The 20953-nt window shown below is 40.4% G+C and overlaps 1 protein-coding gene across 2 annotated transcripts in view; it reads left to right on the forward strand.

Moving 5' to 3' along the window:
• Positions 1–20953, forward strand: part of CLINT1 (clathrin interactor 1) — a 100083-nt gene that overhangs the window by 63480 nt on the left and 15650 nt on the right. For both annotated transcript variants that reach the window (XM_089527724.1, XM_089527714.1), the window contains exon 8: positions 11060–11132. In XM_089527724.1, coding sequence (XP_089383850.1) covers positions 11060–11132 — 73 coding nt within the window. The remainder of the gene's footprint in view (positions 1–11059; positions 11133–20953) is intronic.

Consider the following 20953-nt stretch of genomic DNA (forward strand, 5'->3'; position numbering starts at 1 on the left):
CTCACTGAGGTGCCATTTGTGCACTCAGTGTTTCTCATATGTTGTGTAGAATGGTATTCAGTCTAGGAATTGTGTAGTGTAGCATTAACACCACTGAGAGACATTTATACTATGGTGAGATGATGTAGGATCTCTGTCTCTGAATTTATTTCAAAGGTAGTTTTACATAAAACACATGCCTAAACAAAGGGACAATCAGAACATTTCTCTTAGGAAGTAAAACTATATCTCAGGTGGATAAGACAAAGTTGAGGAGTATAATTTAGGTGATGAAAACATTGGTACTCAGGCCTGTTACAGACTGCCAAAATAAAGCTGCTTTGGGTCTCTTTGGAGGTATGCCATTTAAATGATGCATGGGTCCTAAGAGTCTGGAGGTTGCGCCAAAGCCACACTCCATTCCTAAGCACTGGAGTGCAGCTTTGGTGCAGCTTCCGGATTCATGCATCATTTAAACAGCATACCTCCAAAGAGACCCGAAGCAGCTTTATTTTGGCAGTCTGTAACAGGCCTCAGTGTGAAGGTTCTTTTCCTGCAGTTGTGAGGAGTGAATCCTTCATTCTGGGTCTGGCTCCTTCCTTGTGATTCATAAACATGGCTTCAACTCTCCATCAGCCATATCAACCTAAGAGAGAGAGCCAGTCCCACCTTCCCAGCAATGGTATGACAAAGCTCCGGTGAAATACATACTGCCAGTAGCTAAAAACAAACAAGACCTCTACCAACCAGGGTAGGAAGGATTCTCTCCCCACAACTGCAGAAAATAAACCTTCATGGTGCGTACCAATGTTCCATGTACCTGCACCATGGAGAGGGAATCTTTCATGCTGGAACCTATGCAATCAGTCATTTCACTATCTGGGTGAACAAATTCCAGATCACAGTGACACAAATTGTTGCAGAATACACCTGTCACAGTTCATGTCTGCAGGGAAAAAATTGTCTATCTGATCATGTCTGACGAGATGACAAGGAAGGCCAAGAGTGACTGCTAACAGAGAAGCTGCCATACTCAAGGCCATAGAAGTAGCAGTACTATGAATGGAATATGCCTGAATCCCTTCTGAAACCAATAAATAACTATGACTATAATACATAGCTTCAGCCAATGAGACAAGGTAGAAGAAGATAGCCATTGGCCTTTAGTATTCTCTTGAAAAGTGAAATGGATAGTCTGATTTGCAAAACTCTTTATTTTCCTCTAAGTAGAACTTAAAGAGCCCTGCAAACATCTGACCTGTGCCACTCTTCCTCTTGTGCTACTTTACTCTGGATTCTGGATGAAAAGATGGCAAAATGATCTCCTGAGATCAATGGAACATAGTATTAACTTTAGAAACAGTGGAAGGATCCAACCTAAGAACAATGGAATCCTTGTGAAAAATACACAACTCCTCATGTACTGATAGATCCCTCAACTCAGAGACTCTGAAAGTTGACTTAATAGTAATTAATATTAATTTTGGTAGCAAAAATAAAATTTTCAACGTAAGGATTTTCAGTCCCACCAATTTCAAGGACTCAAAGAGCCCTCAGTAAACCCACATAACCTTGTGTAGATCCAAGGAGGGGAACGGATGTACTGTACTCGGATGAAGGAAAGATACTTATCCCCTTTCCTTTCAAGATCAAACCCAAGGCAAAAAATATGTCTCTTGAGACAGCTTTTCAAACCTGTCTATAGAAAGAACAAGACTGACCCCACCAAGGCTGGTTGAGGATGCATACCTTTATTGCTGACACCATCTACAAAAATCTTGCCAAGTAGATTCATGCAAGATTGTATGTACAGCGCTGTGTAAATTTACAGCGCTTTATAAATAACGGTTAATAATAATAAGCACTTAGTGGAGGGTCTCCTAGCTGAATGGATGATCTGAATGACATAATCATACTCTTCAGCAACTCACCTTTCCCTTACAATCTCCAGCCGTGTAATTGTAACAAACCTGGGTCAAGATGTAACAGGACTTTTAGTTGCAACATGTGCAGCCACAGTGGGAGAGGCTAACTCGCCTGAATCTACATGCTAACGTTTGGAAAACCAAGGGCACTGGGGTGCTAACAAAATCACCTGTGCTGTCTCCATGCTTATTTTTTGTAACACCCTAGACAGCATTACTAATGAAGGAAAGATGTCCCACACCACCTCCGGCTAGGGTTGCCATTTCACGCGGTGGGCGGGACTTTCCCGCCCCCTGGGGGGCGTGCCCGGTCCCGCCCCCATTCCCGGGTGGCTGCCCAACTCTGAGCTCCCAGGGCTGCTGCCTGCCTTCTATAGAGTGCTGCCTGTGCAGCTTGTCTGGAGCAGCAGGAGGAGGACTGAAACCAGCAGGGGCGGGGTCTGCTGCACTGCCCTGCCTCTATTGGCCAGCCCTTTGCTTCCTTATTTGGGCATGATGCTCCAAATTCCAAGCGGAGAGGGCTTTGCAGGCAAGTTTTTTTTTTTTAAAGTTGCTTTTTGTTCTTCCCCTCTTTCTCTTTCCCCTCCTTCTCTTCTTCTTGTTATTCCGTTTTTTCTTCTCCTCCTCTTCCCCTCCTCTTCCTCCTCTCCTTTTTCTTCCTTTCTTCCCCCTCCTCATCTTCTTTTTCTCTTTCTGCCTCTCTCTAAGCCCCCCTCCTCTTCTTCTCAGGGGTCCAGGGCTTCTCAAGGCTTTGCCTCCATTAGAAAAGGAAAAAGGCTTTGGATCTGTCCCATAAATCCCTCCTAAGTTGAGACATACCTGGGAAAAAGAGGGGGCGAGGGGTTTGGGGGGGTTGGAGGGGGCAAGGAAAAGGAGGAAGGGGGGAATTCCTAAGAAGGCTTGGGAGTGAGAAATGTAGTTTTCAATGGCACAAGGGACTGCCTGTGATCTTGCAAATGCTATGGCTGCTTGGGGGTGGGAAATGTAGTTTTCAATGGCACAAGGGACTGCCTGTGATCTTGCAAATGCTATGGCTGCCTGGGGGTGGGAAATGTAGTTTTCAATGGCACAAGGGACTGCCTGTGATCTTGCAAATGCTATGGCTGCCTGGGGGTGGGAAATGTAGTTTTCAATGGCACAAGGGACTGCCTGTGATCTTGCAAATGCTATGGCTGCCTGGGGGTGGGAAATGTAGTTTTCAATGGCACAAGGGACTGCCTGTGATCTTGCAAATGCTATGGCTGCCTGGGGGTGGGAAATGTAGTTTGCAATGGCACAAGGGACTGCCTGTGATCTTGCAAATGCTATGGCTGCCTGGGGGTGGGAAATGTAGTTTTCAATGGCACAAGGGACTGCCTGTGATCTTGCAAATGCTATGGCTGCCTGGGGGTGGGAAATGTAGTTTGCAATGGCACAAGGGACTGCCTGTGATCTTGCAAATGCTATGGCTGCCTGGGGGTGGGAAATGTAGTTTGCAGTGGCACAAGGGACTGCCTGTGATCTTGCAAATGCTATGGCTGCCTGGGGGTGGGAAATGTAGTTTGCAGTGGCACAAGGGACTGCCTGTGATCTTGCAAATGCTATGGCTGCCTGGGGGTGGGAAATGTAGTTTTCAGTGGCACAAGGGACTGCCTGTGATCTTGCAAATGCTATGGCTGCCTGGGGGTGGGAAATGTAGTTTGCAGTGGCACAAGGGACTGCCTGTGATCTTGCAAATGATATGGCTGCCTGGGGGTGGGAAATGTAGTTTGCAGTGGCACAAGGGACTGCCTGTGATCTTGCAAATGCTATGGCTGCCTGGGAGTGGGAAATGTAGTTTGCAGTGGCACAAGGGACTGCCTGTGATCTTGCAAATGCTATGGCTGCCTGGGAGTGGGAAATGTAGTTTGCAGTGGCACAAAGGACTGCCTGTGATCTTGCAAATGCTATGGCTGCCTGGGAGTGGGAAATGTAGTTTGCAGTGGCACAAGGGACTGCCTGTGATCTTGCAAATGATATGGCTGCCTGGGGGTGGGAAATGTAGTTTGCAGTGGCACAAGGGACTGCCTGTGATCTTGCAAATGCTATGCCTGCTTGGGAGTGGGAAATGTTCTTATAGAATTGGGGAGGGGGTGTGTTTGGCCAGAAAGAGAAGTACATTTCAGCCTTCTGTCTAGGAATAATGCCAAAATGTCCTCCATTTTGAGCATGCCTAAGAAACATGCATTTATATTAACATTTAAAAAAAATTATCAATTTTTCATGTGTCCTCCATTTTTAAAAAACGTGTCCTACATTTGAAAATGTGGCCCTACATTTGTCCCGGTTTGGAGGTCCTGCCTTATGGCAACCCTACCTCCGGCCAAGTTATCTTGAGGACCAATGCCCACTCCTTCCAAAATCTGAATAGAAATCAAGGCAGTTTGTGATTGTTTTGATAAGCAGAAAGCTCACCAAAGAAATGCCAAACACTTGTACTATCTTTTCAAACACTAGAGAGTTCAGGGCCCAGATTCCATGGTCCAGACTTTTCCTGCTCAGGCAGTTGGTCTGATGATTCAATGTGACCCTTCAGATACTCCCCACTGATAGAAAAGTGCAATAAGTCTGTTGCTTGTTGTATCAGGGACTTTGACTGAGTTCCTCCTTGTCTATCTATGTTGGCTTTGATGGTCATGTTGTCCATCTGGATCAGGCCTGCACAGATGTGGTACAGAGGCCACATGTGGCCCACCAGTGGATTTTGGGCAGCCCACGAGGATGTGGAGCAACTTCAACGCTCCTCCACTGCTTGGCCTTTCTCCTTTGGAGAGGGCCATGTGGAGGAAGAGGAGGGGGAAGAGTGAATGCTCACCCTGCAAGTCTCCTCTGCTGTTCAGCTTTCTCCAGAGGAGAAGGACAGGTGGAGAAGGAGAAGGACTGGCAAATGTTTGCCCTGTGAGGCTCATCTGCTGCCCAGCTTTCTCCTGAAGAGAAGAATGGATGGAGGAGGAGGAGGAGGACAGGCAAGCGCTTGCCCCACAAGGCTCCTCCTCCTCCTGGCTTTCTTCTGAGAAGGCTGGGTGATGGAGGAACAAGAAGGTCAAACACTTGCCCTTCAAACATCGTCTGTCACTTGGCTTTCTCCCAAGGAGAAGTCCTGGTGGAGGAGGAGAAGGATGAGCAGGGCCCTTCCACTGTTTGGCTTTCTCCAGAGGAAACAGCCAGTCAGAGGAAGAGGAGGATGGAATTAATAATGCTTATTATTAATTAATAATTAGTAATTAGTAATTAATTAATATTTAATTAAAACCTATCTGCGGCCTGAAGAAGTTTAGCCTATTTTAATTTTGGCCCCTACCTACTGCCAAGTTGTACAGGTCTGATCTGGAGCAACACTTGTCTTTGTGGGGCCTTGATGGTCATGTTGTCCATCCTGACCAACACATACTTGCCCTGAATCTCTGACCTCAGACTGAGGAGTGCCAAACACACTGCCAAGATTCAATAAAAACCTCAGGGAATGATACCACAGAATGGCCCTACTTAGTCCTAGTCCTGATTTCTGGTACCCCTTCCCTAACAGCACCAGCATCTTTACTAACAGCATTCAGAATCTCTTAAAGCAGTAATGGACTGGATGAGGAAAAACAGACTAAAATTGAATCCAGATAAGACAGAGGTACTCGCTGTAGGGAACTCAAATCTGGGTATGGAGATATGCTCACCAGTCCACGGTCCCCTAAAGGAGTGTGTTCATAACTTGGGAGTGCTCCTGGATTCGTTGCTCCATTTGACAGTCAAGATAGATGCGACGGCCAGAAGCACTTGTTATCAGCTTCAACTGATACGCCAGCTGCGACCCTACCTGGAACTAGAGGACCTAGAAATGATGGTACATGCACTGGTAACCTCTCGACTGGACTTCTGTAATGTGCTCTACACGGGGCTACCCTTGTGCCTAGTTCGGAAACTTCAATTTATTCAAAATATGGCAGCCAGACTGGTTGCTGGAAAACCCAGAGGTGACCATATAACAACTATTTTAAAATCTCTTCACTGGCTGCCATTTAGTTTCCAGGCATAGTACAAGGTGTTGGTAATAACCTTTAAAGCCCTTCATGGCTTAGGTCCAGCCTACTTGCGGGAGTGCCTTCCTCCATACAATCCACCCTGCACACTCAGGTCCTCAGGGAGAAATCTACTGCAGCCAAGGAAGATTAGACTAGCTGTGGTTACCCAGAGGACCTTTTCATCTGCTGCTTCTAAACAGTGGAATGACCTGCTGGAGGAGATCCGTCATATTCCGACTCTTGATACCTTTAAGAAGGCAATCAAGACGGATCTCTTTCGGCAGGCCTTCCCTGACTGACTGCCCCATAATGATGATATGGCTGCCCTGTCTGCCTCGTGATACCTCATTTTAATCATATTTAATTTATTAATTTAAGTGTAATAGTTTTAATTATAACTATGTTTTAAGTTCTTAATAAGTAGATAAGGGGATGGCATGATTTTTGCTCATGTTTGTTTTATAATTGTTGTTTCATTTTATGGTTATAACCCGCTTTGATCTTCAGGGAGAGGCGGGCTATAAATAACTATTATTATTATTATTATTATTATTATTATTATTATTATTATTATTATTAAAATGCAAAGCCTTTTTCTGTAGCAGGATAGGAAGCTGTTCAGATTCAAACAAACAGAGAGAAATATGTTCAGCCAGAGCCCCCCTCTCCAAATCTGGGGATAGTTTTTCCTCCTTCCTGTCAGATGACTCTGGAGAAATAACAGACTCTGCATTGACAACAGAAGTGATAGAAGAGACACGTTTAGTCTTTCTTAGAGAGAGGAGCTATTGAAGTGGCATGTTTTCACAGTTTCCCCGCTTCCTTCCTAAGAGGAGGATGAAGAGTCAGAGAGTGAATATTTTCTGGAATATTTTTATGGCTTCTGGTCACTAGAGGGCTCGTGAGTAACAGAGCTATGTTTTACTAGGCTTATGAACACTTTCCTGCCTTTTCTTGTGGTACTCCTGACTATGAAGGAGATCTGGCCCTCTCTCTTAATGTTGTAAAGTTGATTAGCAGATTGAAGCCCTACCCATGAAACTCATGGGAAGAGCCAGATACAATAAAGGATTGCCCTTGCACACTGCAGGAATCCTTGTAGCACTATTCACACTTTAAAATCCAAGGGTAAAGGGAGAACCAAAAGAACCCTCAGATACCTAATCTGAGAAGATGGGAAAGCTATCACACCTTCTATTCCAGGAAGACCTATCTGGATTGAAACAGTATGGATCCTGCCATTTTTATCACTGCAGCAAGCGGGCTGTACCACCCTTTGTGAGTGATAAGTAACCAGCCTCCTTCCCAGCTAGTCAGCCCTCCATATCCAAGGATTCTGCATTCACACATTCAACCATCCATGACTTGAAATACCCCTGCCCCCCCAACCCCCCCCCCAAAAAAAAAAGATTTTCAAAAAGCAAACCTTGATTTTATGTTATGGTATACATGTTTTATTTTGTAATTGTATGTATGTATGCACGAATGTTTTTATCAGTTCAATAAAATTTATTATAAAAATTATTATAAAAAAAGCAAACTTTGATTTTGCCATTTAGTATAAGGGGCACCATTGTATATAATGGGACTTGAGCACACAGATTTCGGTATCCATAGGGGATCCTGGAACTAAACCCCAGCAGATACGAAGGGGTCCACTGTACAAGTTACAGCAGTTTGGAGACATAATATCCCTTCTCATGTACAACAGGTTTAATTCTTGGCATTGACTGGTAGTTTCAGACAAACATGAGAATACACACCAGATGCTGAAATACATCCAATGTCTTGTTTAAAGGAAAAGACAAATATGTTGGTCATTTCTAAAAAGTAAAAATATGTATTAGAGCAGCTGTGCGGTCACAAAAATATGGAAGCTTTTGAGAACTCATAAAATCATAGAATCATAGAGTTGGAAGAGACCACGAGGGCCATCTAGTCCAACCCCCTGCCATGCAGGAACTCTCAATCAAAGCATACCCAACAGATGACCATCAAGCCTCTGTTTAAAGACCTCCAGGGAAGGAGACTACACTACACTCCGAGGGAGCGATCAGCTCTTACTGTCAGGAAGTCCCTCCTAATGTTGAGGTGGAATCTTTTTTCCTGTAGCTTGCATCCATTGTTCTGGGTCCTGTTCTTTGGAGCAGTAGGAAACAAGCTTGCTCCCTCCTCAATATTACATCCCTTCAAATATTTAAACAGGCCTATCATATCACCTCTTAACCGTCTCTTCTCCAGGCTAAACATCCTCAGCTCCCTAAGTCATTCCTCATAAGGGCATGGTTTCCAGGCCCTTATGTAACTCTTCATTACATAAGATGTTTCAAAAAAGATTGTGGTAGGAAAGTGGGGAAAATGCTTGATATGGATGGAGTGGTGTCTGTTTAATCTTGTTTTGAAGTGGATGTTGTAGGGTCTCTTCATTCGCTCTCAAAAATAATGATGATGCAGATGCAGCCCTTCTTTTCATCCCCTGGAACCTGCTGAATTAACGGTGCTAGTGGAAATGAATTTGCCTACATGCAAGCTGGAACAAATCTTGTTCTCCGCTACCTCCAGATTTTCCTACACATGGCCTACTATCCTATGGTTATGCAAATCCCACTATTTTAGTGCAGCTTACTTCCAAGCAAGTCTGTATAGGACTTACTCTCAATAATGATGTTGCACCTCTCTCTCCCCTTGTTACTTTTGCATTTCTTTTAATTCCAATTATCTCACCCATCCATCCAAGAATAAGAATCTGCAGCAAGTGTACTGGAAGGAACTCCTTAAAAGCAAATTAAAGTGAGCCATTTGTCGGTTTAATCGATAACATTGTAATGAGCAGGTTTTCTAGAAACCCCTCAGGTACAAAGAGTTTACCATAGATGCACTTGACTTTGTGCCAAGGTTCATAGAATATTAAAAATGACATTGTGCTCCAGGAAAAGAAATTCCCCATCCATTGTCATTCTTTGTAAGAGTGTACAGAAATCTTAAGATTTAGTCAGATATTACATGACTTTTATTTTATTTTAACAATGGCCTGTGTCAGTAAATATATTTTATTTATTGCAGCAGTATCTCTAATTCTTAATAGAAGAGAATATTTAAATATTCACTTTCAGAACTGTGGGAACTAACTGTTCTCTGTGTTTCAATTTTATCAAATAAACAGATTCTAAAATTGGTCTGCCACTTTTGGTATAAGAGCCACTGTATTCCAGCATGCTCAGTATTGAACATGGACCCAACTAGGTTAGATTCAGTTTTAAGATCACTTGTTTGGAAGTAAGTGCTGCAGGAATTACAAAGGTTATATATATTACAGAGTAAACACGTTAAGGTTTAGGACACTAAATGTAACTCTCTGTTCAGCTATGAGTATCTTTGAGCAGTGTATACTTAACATCAGATACACTTTGTAATTAGAGTAATCCAACAGAAATTACATAGTAATCTGTGGGTGAGCAATACATAAAAAACTACAGTGCGCCCTTGTCTTACGTGGGGATCCGTTCTGGACCCCCTGTGCGCGCGTAAGGCAAATAACGTATTTGCTCAAGCCCCATTGAAAACAATGGGGCTTGTGCACGCTGTGCAGCATGATGCAGCACGTGTGCCGTGGTCACACACGCCATTGCCTGTTGCATCGCGCGGCGTTCAGCATAAGTTGAAAGCCATGTATGGTGTGCCCACGTATGAAGCAGGTACATTGTACATAAATTGTTATTGACCCAAATGAAGATATGCTGCAGTATTTTTAATGTTTTAGTATCAATTCTAGGGCAGTTTCTTAAAACTGTAAAGGTGGGAGAAAAGTGGCATAAAAATGAAATAATAAATAAATAGCACACCTTTTAAGCAGCAAGTTGTATTTCCTTTAAATGTTTACCTAGTACAGTGGACTCTTGTTTTACACAGTGGACCCATTCGGACACCCACCCCACGTAAGGGAACTACCACGGGACTTCAAGTCCCATTGATTTTAATGGTGGCAGGTTCTCATGCACACACTATTAAGAGACCAGGGCTCACCATCTGCATGACCTTGAGGCTGCATATGGCAAGCCCATGTATGGGCACGCTGTATTTTTATATGCTATACAGTGGATGGGCTTACTGTATGTTGATGGGCTTGTGTTCTGTGATTTTGACTGCCTGCAGATCACCAGTGGTGGTGACAAGAATGCACACAATTGATTGTCTGTGTTTTTTCACATCCACGGTGGGACCCAGAACCAAACCCTTGTTGTTTATGGAGGGCCTGCTGTATTTTTCCTTTTGTGGGTTTTAAAAATTGATTTTGGTATTATTTTTTTCACACAAAAAAATAGCCTTCTTTCTTCATCTCTGCACTTATCTAGTGCAAAACTAGCAAGAAACTCATTTTTCTAATGAGTTACTTTTGCAGCTATTTACTTTTTGTAGTAACATATAATTGGGTTGCTTTTTGCCAGTTGCAACCTGTTCAATGGAACAGGAACAGCTAACACTTTACAGGAAGTGAGAGAAAATTTGGGGGGGGGGGGGGGAGGAAGGATCTCTTATGCTGCAGTCAGGAAGGATTGCTTTGTAATACCTTCTGTTTTCCTCAGAATTTCCATAATACAGCATCTGGTTCAGACACTTGGTAAAACTAGAAAGCATTTTCCTGCATTTTTTATGGCAAAGTAGTAATAGTAAGTTATTAGTCACAAGAAACTCACCAGGTTTTCTTTCTAGAGACTGTCCTAACAATGAGGTAACTAGCCCTCTTTTCAAAAGTAGCATTCCAAGCTCTGTTCTGATGAAATGTTAACAGCTTTATAAGGATTTCTATTACATAACATTAGGCAGTTTCTTTCTCTCTCTCTCTCTCTCTCTCTCTCTCTCTCTTTTGGTAATGCTCATGATGTGAGTTGATTTGAAGTTATAGGTGGTCTGTATCCTAGTTGGATGAAGTTTCACAAATGCCAGATTTTTTATTTACAAAAAAATATATTTTATTTTTGGTACCAGCTCTTATTCATATGTGCTAAGTCTCTAAATCTCTTTCCCCCTGGAAATGCATTCAAAAAACTTTGTGATTGATGTCTCAGTTGCTTCTAACCTATATAGTCATATTTCTTAAAACAGTTCAATTTTTTTTGTCCTCAGGTTTCTGGCAACAAGTCATCCAACGACCTGGTAGATCTTTTGTTTGATGGTACCGATCAGTCGATCCCAACAGGTAAAGTGCACTTGTTTTCTTTCGGAGCAGTTGCTATAGGTACAAGCCTGTAATTTTTAATACTGGATAAAATTGAGGGATGTGTGTTATGAAGTTAAGGAAGGGGGTATAAGTCACTTATATGTAGATCTGTGGATGTACTCAGGGAATTGTATGCAAATGACCATATTATATAGATTACTAATAACCATAATACCTTAGCAAGATTCACAGTCAAGACAGTCTGCCAAGAACTTCAGTGGGTGGAATGCAGTGTTATTCATAATTTATTCTAAATGCAATCCAGATAGATTTCAAGGCTTCGCACGGTGCACACCCTGATAGAGAGGCCTGATAGAGAAGTGGGTGATTTCCATTCACAAGTCGCATCAGATGTATACTGCAAAAGTGAACTCACTGATATTTATTGCCATTGTCTGTCCAGTGACTCCTGGGTGACCTCAGTGTTGAGGCAAAAATATGTCTCTTTTTCACTTGAAAACTGATACTCAGTTTGTTTAGAACTTCGGCCAGAATAGAATTCTGTACTATAGTATGGTTTTAATAAATCTAACAAAAATAAATAGCCAAATCGCAACAATAGAAGGTTCCTGTGGCTGACATGAAATATTATAAACATCAGGGACTTCCTGAAGGAAGAGGCTCCTCCCTCTTTCAACTGTCATCTTGGCCTCAGAGGGAGCGATCAGGCAGACCCAGCAACATCAGGGACTGCCTGAAGGACGAGACTTCTCCCTCCTTTAACTGTCACATTGTATTTTGTATTGTCTTGCAATTTTTTACTGTACACCGCTATGATCATTGCGGAATAGCGGTCTATAAATAAAATTTATTATTATTATTATAATTATTATTAGTATTATTATTATTAAAATGGTTCTGCTTGGATATCTTTACTGTTCCACTGGAATGATCACAGAGTTAAATCAATGAGATATCCAATGACTGGACCTTTATAACTGTGGTTGTTTAATCCACATCCCCTTTGAAAAAAAAATAAGTGTTTTAACAACTATGATTAAAACAGAAATAACACTTTCTCTTGAATAGCAAATTTATGTAAAGACTAAATCTAACACAGTTGTGAACAGATAGGGTTTTTTCATGTTTTGTACTTCATTTCCAGTGAAAAGTGGGGGTGGCTTTGAGCCATGTGAACCATCTTGGTTTTGGCACCGTCCTGTACAAATGTAAACAATGGTTTGGAAACAGATAATGTCAGGGATGATGGGAGTTGTTGCTCTTCACCTCTGGCTCGAACTCACCACCTTGTTACGCACCGGCGCTGACCAGTTTTGGCCAGTGGTTAAAGCTTTGCTCTAAAGCAGCAGAGTTACAGAGAATAGGCTGAAGACCCTGACAAACTCTCCAAGCCTTCTCACTCTTGCTTCCACAGAAGTCTTCACACTTCTTCAGGATCCAGCTGGCTCTTGCATCTTCACTCAAGACACCAGACAACTCAGTAGTCTTATATAAAAGATCTACTTTATTCTACTATATACAACTCCAATACAACTCCTCACTACTACCCACAAAATACATTGGGATTCATAGCCATTATTATAGTCATTGCAAAATACCACCCACTGTTGTCTGTTTCCACCCAGTGGGCGTGTACACCATTCTCATTGGTTCTCTTGGTTCAACCCACAATTAATGATTTCATCATCTCAGCCTTGTCCACTTAACAATTCTCAGGTGTGTTCAATTATCCACTTTGCATTTCTGTCCTTGGCATTTAGGACTTGTTAATTCCATTACCTTTTACACCTGTGTGGCTTCTAATTGCTTCTGCTGAGTCATCCTGACTCTCACATACATGTTTTATTTCTTTCACTGTATATCCCATGTTGCATTTTCCTTAACAGATAAATGCTTGCATGATGCTCCTGTTGTCTTGTTCCCATTGCAGCCTCCTCCATTCTTAAAATCCTGCCTCTGGGGATCAGGGATGCTCTGGAATAGTTGCAGGTAGCAGGAAGAAAGTTTAATCTAAAATTGAGCAGAGGCAATTTATGCTAACAATATCACCTGAATTCCCAGAAAAGATATTTTTCAGGAGATATTGTGAAGCCATCTTGTATAAGTTCTTCTTGGAATGCATCCCAGTGTAGAAGATTGGATGAATCCAAAACTTTTAAGTGTTCCTAAAATGAAGTCTAAGCAATATTTCAGAGATTTGTTTTGTTTTTTTTAAAAAAAATTGGTTTCCTTTTTAAAAATGTTTTAGTCCAGTTAATGCTATTTGCTTAGTGATACTTCAGGATCATTAGGGAGTATAATAACACATATGCCAGTTACTGATCTTCACTGTAATTGTGAAGTGCACTGTGCCTTTGTTTCTGAGTAGTAGATGCCATTCAAAAGCTGACTGGACAAGTGTCCTTTTTTGCTAGTGAAAAGTTAGAGATGTTATCAGTGTTGCGCTTGCTGAAGGCAGTGGTATATTTTTAAAAACAGACCCACAACAAAGGGGGGGATGTTTATTGCAAAATACCAGGAGAAGGGTAGGACTGAGTGTCATAGCTAGAAGAAAGCTGTGTATATATTAAATGAATAAAATTCCTTTTGCTTTTGATGGACCAAATGTGTCCCCACCTACCTTTCAATCCAAAAGTCTGCTGTAGATGAATGATGATCGGCCCACTTTATTTGTTTAAAAAAACAAATATCCAGAAAGATATCGCAGTAAGGCATTTGGCCTTCCTCAGGATTGAACAATCTTACTAGTTTCCTGCTAGATACCTTCCCTCCCTTTATTGATCTCCAAGACAATAGGAAGACCAAAGAACAAAAGATGAATGGGTTTTTCAACTCTCTGGCATTGCTTGTTTCTCAGGCATGACAACTGCCTGTAATACCATACCTGCATCACCAAGGTCTTCCCCCATCCTGTTTTATCAAGAGGGAGTAGTACAGCCTGCATGGGGCAGGGGAGGGACAAACCATATAGTCCCCCTACAAGCACACACTGTGGATTTATCTAGTTAGATCTATCCTCTTTTACAACTGAGGTTTTGACATAATCTGGGTTTCTGTATAACACTGGCTGCATCTTCTTTAAAACTGTATAAATTCACATAGTGACATATTCTTCTGTATCTGTGGGCATACTCTCTTCTAATGTATTTGGTTTGTAGTCATATGTAGCAGCCTGAAAGCTTTGCTGAGACATGGACATTTTTCTTCTGTTTCCAATATAGCAGAGAATGAAAGACAGAATTATATGCTTTTACTTAGTCTCATTTGGCATTCTGGATGCTTACATGTCATCTGTATTTTAAATGGCAGCAAATGTGGATGAAAGCTTTCAATATTAAGAAAAATATGTATGGCTGCATGAGGAATTTAGTGTATTAGTCCAGCGGAGGGATAGCATGAGCCAAACAGAATGCTGTATTTCTGCTGCTGTGCTTACAGCCTTCCATTCATCATCTTGACCCACAACTCTCACCCCCCCCCCCCCGGAATAAATTGTTTCTATGTTTGTCTAGCTTAATCTTTACATAGGACTTCAACATTCAATTTGATCCAATGCATATTTTAAATCCTTTTTAAAATGTGTGTGTTTTAATGTAAGGGTGATGTCCTGAACTATTTTAAAACATACAATTTTAGTTTGTTAATTATCCACTTTTCTAATTCTCTTTAAAAATCAAATGCTGTTTGTTATGCAGAGTAAACATGTACAAATTTAGTTTCGTTTAGGATACATTCTCTCTTTTTTTCTTGAATTCAAAGACAGAGTCATGTTAGTCTGGAAAATCAGTATGCAAAGGAATCTTGCACCACCTTTGCAACTAACTGAAAGATGTTGGTAGCATGAGCTTTCTTAGATTTGAACCTACTTCCTCAGATGCATATGATGAAGTGGAAAGCCCAGGGACAGAGTTATATAACAGACTGTAGCTTTAGGCAACATCTTTGCCTTGTCCCCCAGCAACCATCATTAAAACTGAACTTGCCATCTCCACAACCACAAAAGTTTTTCATTGCTATGGACATTCTCACACAGAGACTGCTGCTATATAGGTCTATCCCCAGGCTTTCCACTCAACCACATGCATCTGAGGATGTAAGCTCAAGTGTATGAAAACTCATGCTACCAACTTCTATCCTTCAGTTTGTCTTAAAGGTGTTACCAAATGCTCTTGCACATTGATATTCTTCCTTGAAGTTGTGTGTGAGTGTCTGTGAAAGTAAGATTGGGAGAGGTGGGGAGAGTGAACCGTCCCATCATGAATAACTGTTTTCCAGGATGATCTATGTGGAAAGAAAACCACTAAGTGTTTGGTGCAATAAAAAATTAACACTACTTTTATAACAATACAATTAAAAATATACATGTATGTGCTTCTAGGAAGTAGCGCCCCCGCCCCCTCTGTACCACTGTGGGCTTTATCCAGAAGAATTTTGCTACTAGTTCCAAGGATCTCTTTTCTTGGAATTTTAGATTCTACCTAAACACAAGGAATAACTTCTTGACTATAAAAGCTGTTAAAAGTGCAGTTCTCAGCCTGTACTCCAAGGAGCCTTTAGGGCTTTGTGTGCACTTCCCAGGTGTTCCGCAGCTGCTTCAGGAAAATGAAATAAATAAAAATTGAATGAAATTAAAGAATAAGAAACAAAAAGTAACACTACTCCTAAACACCATTAACTTGTAATACACAGAGTAGGGCAGGGTAGGATGGGGGACACCTGGCAGAACGAAACTACATGTGAAAGGGATCTAGGAGTCCAAGTAGACCACAAGTTGAACATGAGTCAACAATGTGATGAGGCAGCTAAAAAGGCCATTGCTCTAAATATAAAAGGAATATAGTCTTCCACTATTTGGAGAAGCTAAAAGGAGATGTAATTTGTATCCAGGAAACTAAAATCAAATCCAAAGAAGAGAGATTATTACGAAATCCAAAATTGGGAATTTGTTATAGCTCCTCCATTGATAAGAAGAAAAGGGGAGTGGCGATCTACATAGATAAGAAATGGTCATCGAGAGAAATATTTAGGGACAATAACGGTTCCTATGTAGCGGTAGAGGTGAAGATCTCAAATCTTACCCTTTTGGCATTAGGAATATATGCACCTAATGAAAACAGAGAGGAATTCTTTAAGGACCTACATAAAGTATTATCGGAATATCACTATAATAACCTGTTGTTGATGGGTGACTTTAATGCTGTTATCGCCCCAGAATTAGATAGAAAATGTGAAGGACTAAGGAAGATAAAAAAGAACCAGGGTAAACTGCCGAAGTCCTTCTTTCAGTTATACAATGACCATGACATTCAAGATGTATGGCGATATAAATATGACAATTCTAGTAGCTACACTTTTTTTTCTGAAGTGCATGATTCCTTTTCAAGAATTGATATGTTTATGGCATCTAAGGAACTACTACCGCTTATAAGATCAATGGATACGTGTGTAACGACCTTTTCAGATCACAACTTGATATATATGGAGCTTAATGAACCCAAAAAAGACTTTCAATGGAGACTGCCACAAGAATTGCTGAATGACGAGGAAGTGTGTGACAAGGTAAAAGAAGCGTTAATATATTACTTTAAGGAAAATGAGATAGAAGGTGTGAAAAAGAAAAGTATTTGGGATGCCAGCAAAGCCGTGATCAGAGGCAACCTGATCAAACTAAACTCAATTAAGCGAAAAGAACTATCATATAAAAGGATCAAGCTGCAAGAAGAATTGGAACGGAGTGAAAGAGAATGGAAAGAGAAAGGCGATAAGGATTTAAGAATCAAAGTGCAAATTCTAAAACAAGAACTAAAGATTTTAGATGTGGAAGAAATAAAGAAAAAAATGATATTGATAAGACAAAAAACGTTTGAGCAGGGAAACAAGGCTGGGAAACTACTGGCTACCCAACTAAGGAAACAGAGGGAAAGAAAGATGATTACAAGTATTTTTTCTAATGGCATTAAATATACTGAACAAAAAGCTATCAAAGAACTATTTAAATTTTTTTACCAGAACTTATACAATGACACCAAAGAAAGCCCTGATGTGGAAGAAAGACTACAAAATTTCCTGTCTAACCAAACCTCGTTGTTTCTATCCGATGAGGAAAATATGAAAATAAATCACGAAGTAACTAAAGAAGAAGTAATAAAAGCGATCAGGAAATTGAAAGTCAATAAAGCACCGGGGCCAGATGGCTTTTCAGCCATATACTATAAGAAAATGGAGGAGGTATTGGTGGGGCCTTTGAAAGACACTATCAATGATATATTAACCAATGGAATACCCGAGACGTGGAAGGAAGCCCTGATTGTTTTAATTCCTAAAAAAATGAATAACAGAGAAGATATGAATAACTACAGACCTATCTCTTTGACCAACACTGACTACAAGATCTACTCGAGTATACTGGCTGACAGAATGAGGGAAGTTTTAGCTAACCATATACACGAGGACCAATGCGGGTTTTTACCCAAACGCCAAGGAAAAGATAATTTGAGAGTTGTACTGAATATAATCGAACATTGTGAGACTAACCCTGATAAAAAAATAGCTATGTTACTGGTTGATCAAGAGAAAGCCTTCGACAAGATTAAATGGAGTTTCCTCAAAGAACTCTTGAAACAAATGAATTTGGGTAATAATTTGTTAACATGGATAAATGCGATATACAAAGAACAAAGGGCGCGATTGTTAATCAATGACGAAAGAACAGAATTTTTTGAGATAAAACGTGGGACAAGACAAGGATGCCCTCTGTCGCCTCTCCTATTTGTTGCTGCATTTGAGGTGTTAATGAATAATATCAGGTCTAATGTTGATATTAAAGGAATTTCCATCAGAAACCATGTCTTTAAAGCAAGGGCATTTGCAGATGATCTTATTTGTTTTGTAGAAGACCCATTATATAACATCTCAGCTTTGAACACCACTATGCAAATATTCTCAGAATTCTCAGGATTAAGAGTAAATCAAGATAAGTCTGAACTGTTAACTAAAAATATGGATATAAGAGAGCAATTGGAATTAAGTTCTATTTCTGGATATAAAGTGGTTAAGAAAGCAAAATATCTAGGAATCTTTCTAACGTCAAGGAACATAGATTTGTTTCAGAATAACTATACCTCCCTATGGAAAGAAACTAAGAAAGATCTGTCTAATTGGTCAAAGCTAAATCTCTCCTTTTGTGGGAGAATTGCGGTATTAAAGATGAATATCCTTCCTAGGTTTTTATATTTGTTTCAGAACTTGCCGGTAATAGCAGAACAAAAACATTTTCTTATTTGGCAGAAAGAGTTATCTAAGTTTCTTTGGGAAGGGAAAAGGGCTAGAATAAGGTGGAAGTTGTTAACTGATGATGTTTGTAAAGGAGGATGTGCGTTACCCAATTTTGAACTGTATTATTATGCTGCTTGTTTGTGTTGGATCGAAAACTGGGTAAGAGTAGATAACGATAGACTGATGACCTTAGAATGTGGAGACTTAAGATTTGGAATTCACGCATACTTATGGTATGATAAAATCAAGGAACACCAGGGTTTCAAACATCATTATTTGAGAAACGCCCTTCTATTTGTGTGGAATAAGATCAAAGCCCTCTTTTACATTAACCTACCACAATGGGTATCTCCACAAGAAGCCTTTTTTAGAAGAACTAAGGACTATAAGAATTCGTGGTTGACATATAAGGATCTGATTTTATGGAGGTCAGATGATGTTATTTCCCTAAAACAAAAAGAAGATATGGCTGTTGGTGGTCGGGATATTGATTGGTATCTATATTTTCAAATCGCTAATAGATTTAGAGACGATTTGAAATCCAAAGGTTTCAGTAAAGAGAATAATGATTTAGATAAAGTGTTATTGGACAAAGGGAAAAAACATTTATCACAATATTATAGAATTTTGAAGGGAAGGAACTTGGAAAATGAAACCGTTAAACACAACATGATTAAATGGGCACAAGATCTCCAGGAGTCTATTATATTGGATCACTGGGAAAGGTCTTGGAGAGATACAAAAAAGTTTACAATTTGTCAAAACTACAAAGAGAACTACATCAAGTTATTTTATAGATGGTATATGACACCCCAAAAAATCAATAAACTGTATAAGACTGCTAGCAGTTTATGTTGGAAATGTGGGAAAGAAGAGGGCTCTTTTTTCCACCTTTGGTGGAAATGTGACATGGCAAAGAAGTTCTGGTTGAATATACATAGTTTAATGTTAAAAATTCTAAGAATAAATATCCCATTGGATCCCCGTATCTTTTTGTTAAATATGGTGTGTATAATAGATAACCCAATGGTGAAGAAGATGTACTCTATTATCTTGTATATGGTAACATTGGCGCGAATTATGTATGCCCAAGTTTGGAAACAGAAAGAGATACCTCAAACAGATGAATGGATGGTTAAACTGAGAGAGGCTAAGGAAATGGATATATTAACAGAAATCACCAAGGGGAATGATATAAAGAAGGTGAATAAAAACTGGGAGTGTGTGGATCTATATCTTAGTTGACATTTGATAACTATAGCTTTGATATTGTTTTTCCTATAATGATTGAGTAGATGTACATACTGAAAAATACTGATTATACTGGAATAAGATAAATGTTAAGGTAATATAATAAGAGATTATTCCCTGTATTTTTCTTTTTAGATGAAAAGGATAATCTTTGGTATAATGAACTAGATGTAATAAGGATGTTAGGTACGAAGAAAAGATAGGATATCCTAGTTCGATGGGATCTGTACAGGCTAAAGAAGCCAAGCTCCATAAGATGTGATGGAAGTATTAAAGAGTGATTATATCTTAGGTTTAAATATTCAGTGTGATGTTTGTCCTCTTTGGTATTGTTGTACGTATGTATTATGTTTATATGTATGTAATTTGTATGTTTGTGAAAATAAAATAAAAAAATAAAATAAAAATAAAAATAAAAAGGCCATTGCGATTTTAGGCTGCATCAATAGAAGTATAATGTCTAGATCAAGAGAAGTAATAGTGCCACTCTATTCTGCTCTGGTCAGGCCCCACCTGGAATACTGTGTCCAGTTCTGGGCACCACAATTCAAAAAGGACATTGAGAAACTGGAGCGTGTCCAAAGGAGGGTGACTAAAATGGTGAAGGGTCTGGAAACCATGCCCTATGAGGAAAGACTCAGGGAGCTGGGGATGTTTAGCCTGGAGAAGAGAAGGTTAAGAGGTGATATGATAGCACTGTTTAAATATTTGAAGGGATGTCATATTGAGGAGGGAGCAAGCTTGTTTTCTGCTGCTCCAGAGACTAGGACCCAGAGCAATGGATGCAAGCTACAGGAGAAGAGATTCCACCTCAACATTAGGAGGAACTTCCTGACAGTAAGGGCTGTTCGACAGTGGAACACACTCCCTCGGAGTGTAGTGGAGTCTCCTTCCTTGGAGGTCTTTAAGCAGAGGCTGGATGGCCATCTGTCGGGTACGCTTTGATTGAGAGTTCCTGCATGGCAGGGGTTGGACTGGAGGGGCCTTGTGGTCTCTTCCAACTCTATGATTCTATGATTGCATGATTCTAGGCGTCTTAGTGGTTCTATCATAGAAATTGATTCTAAAAAGGGCTCTGCAAGTCAGAAAGGTTGCAAATCCCTGCCTTAGAGGATAGTTGACTCTTCTTCTTTGAGTAATGAAGTCTTTAAATAGAGGTTGGATGGTTATCTCTCAGGAGTGCTTTAGTTGTGTATCCTTGCATTGTAGGCGGTTAGATTCCTGAGGTGCTTTTCAGGTTACCTCTAATTTCAGCATGGATTAGCTGTGGCCCCCTACCCTAAGAATACTTTCGGATTGTCTGTGGACCTCTT

The sequence above is a fragment of the Sceloporus occidentalis genome, unplaced genomic scaffold (assembly GCF_023333645.1).
Source record: "Sceloporus occidentalis isolate IW3139 unplaced genomic scaffold, rSceOcc1.0.p SCAF_1, whole genome shotgun sequence".
In the NCBI taxonomy this organism is placed as follows: Eukaryota; Metazoa; Chordata; class Lepidosauria; order Squamata; family Phrynosomatidae; genus Sceloporus; species Sceloporus occidentalis.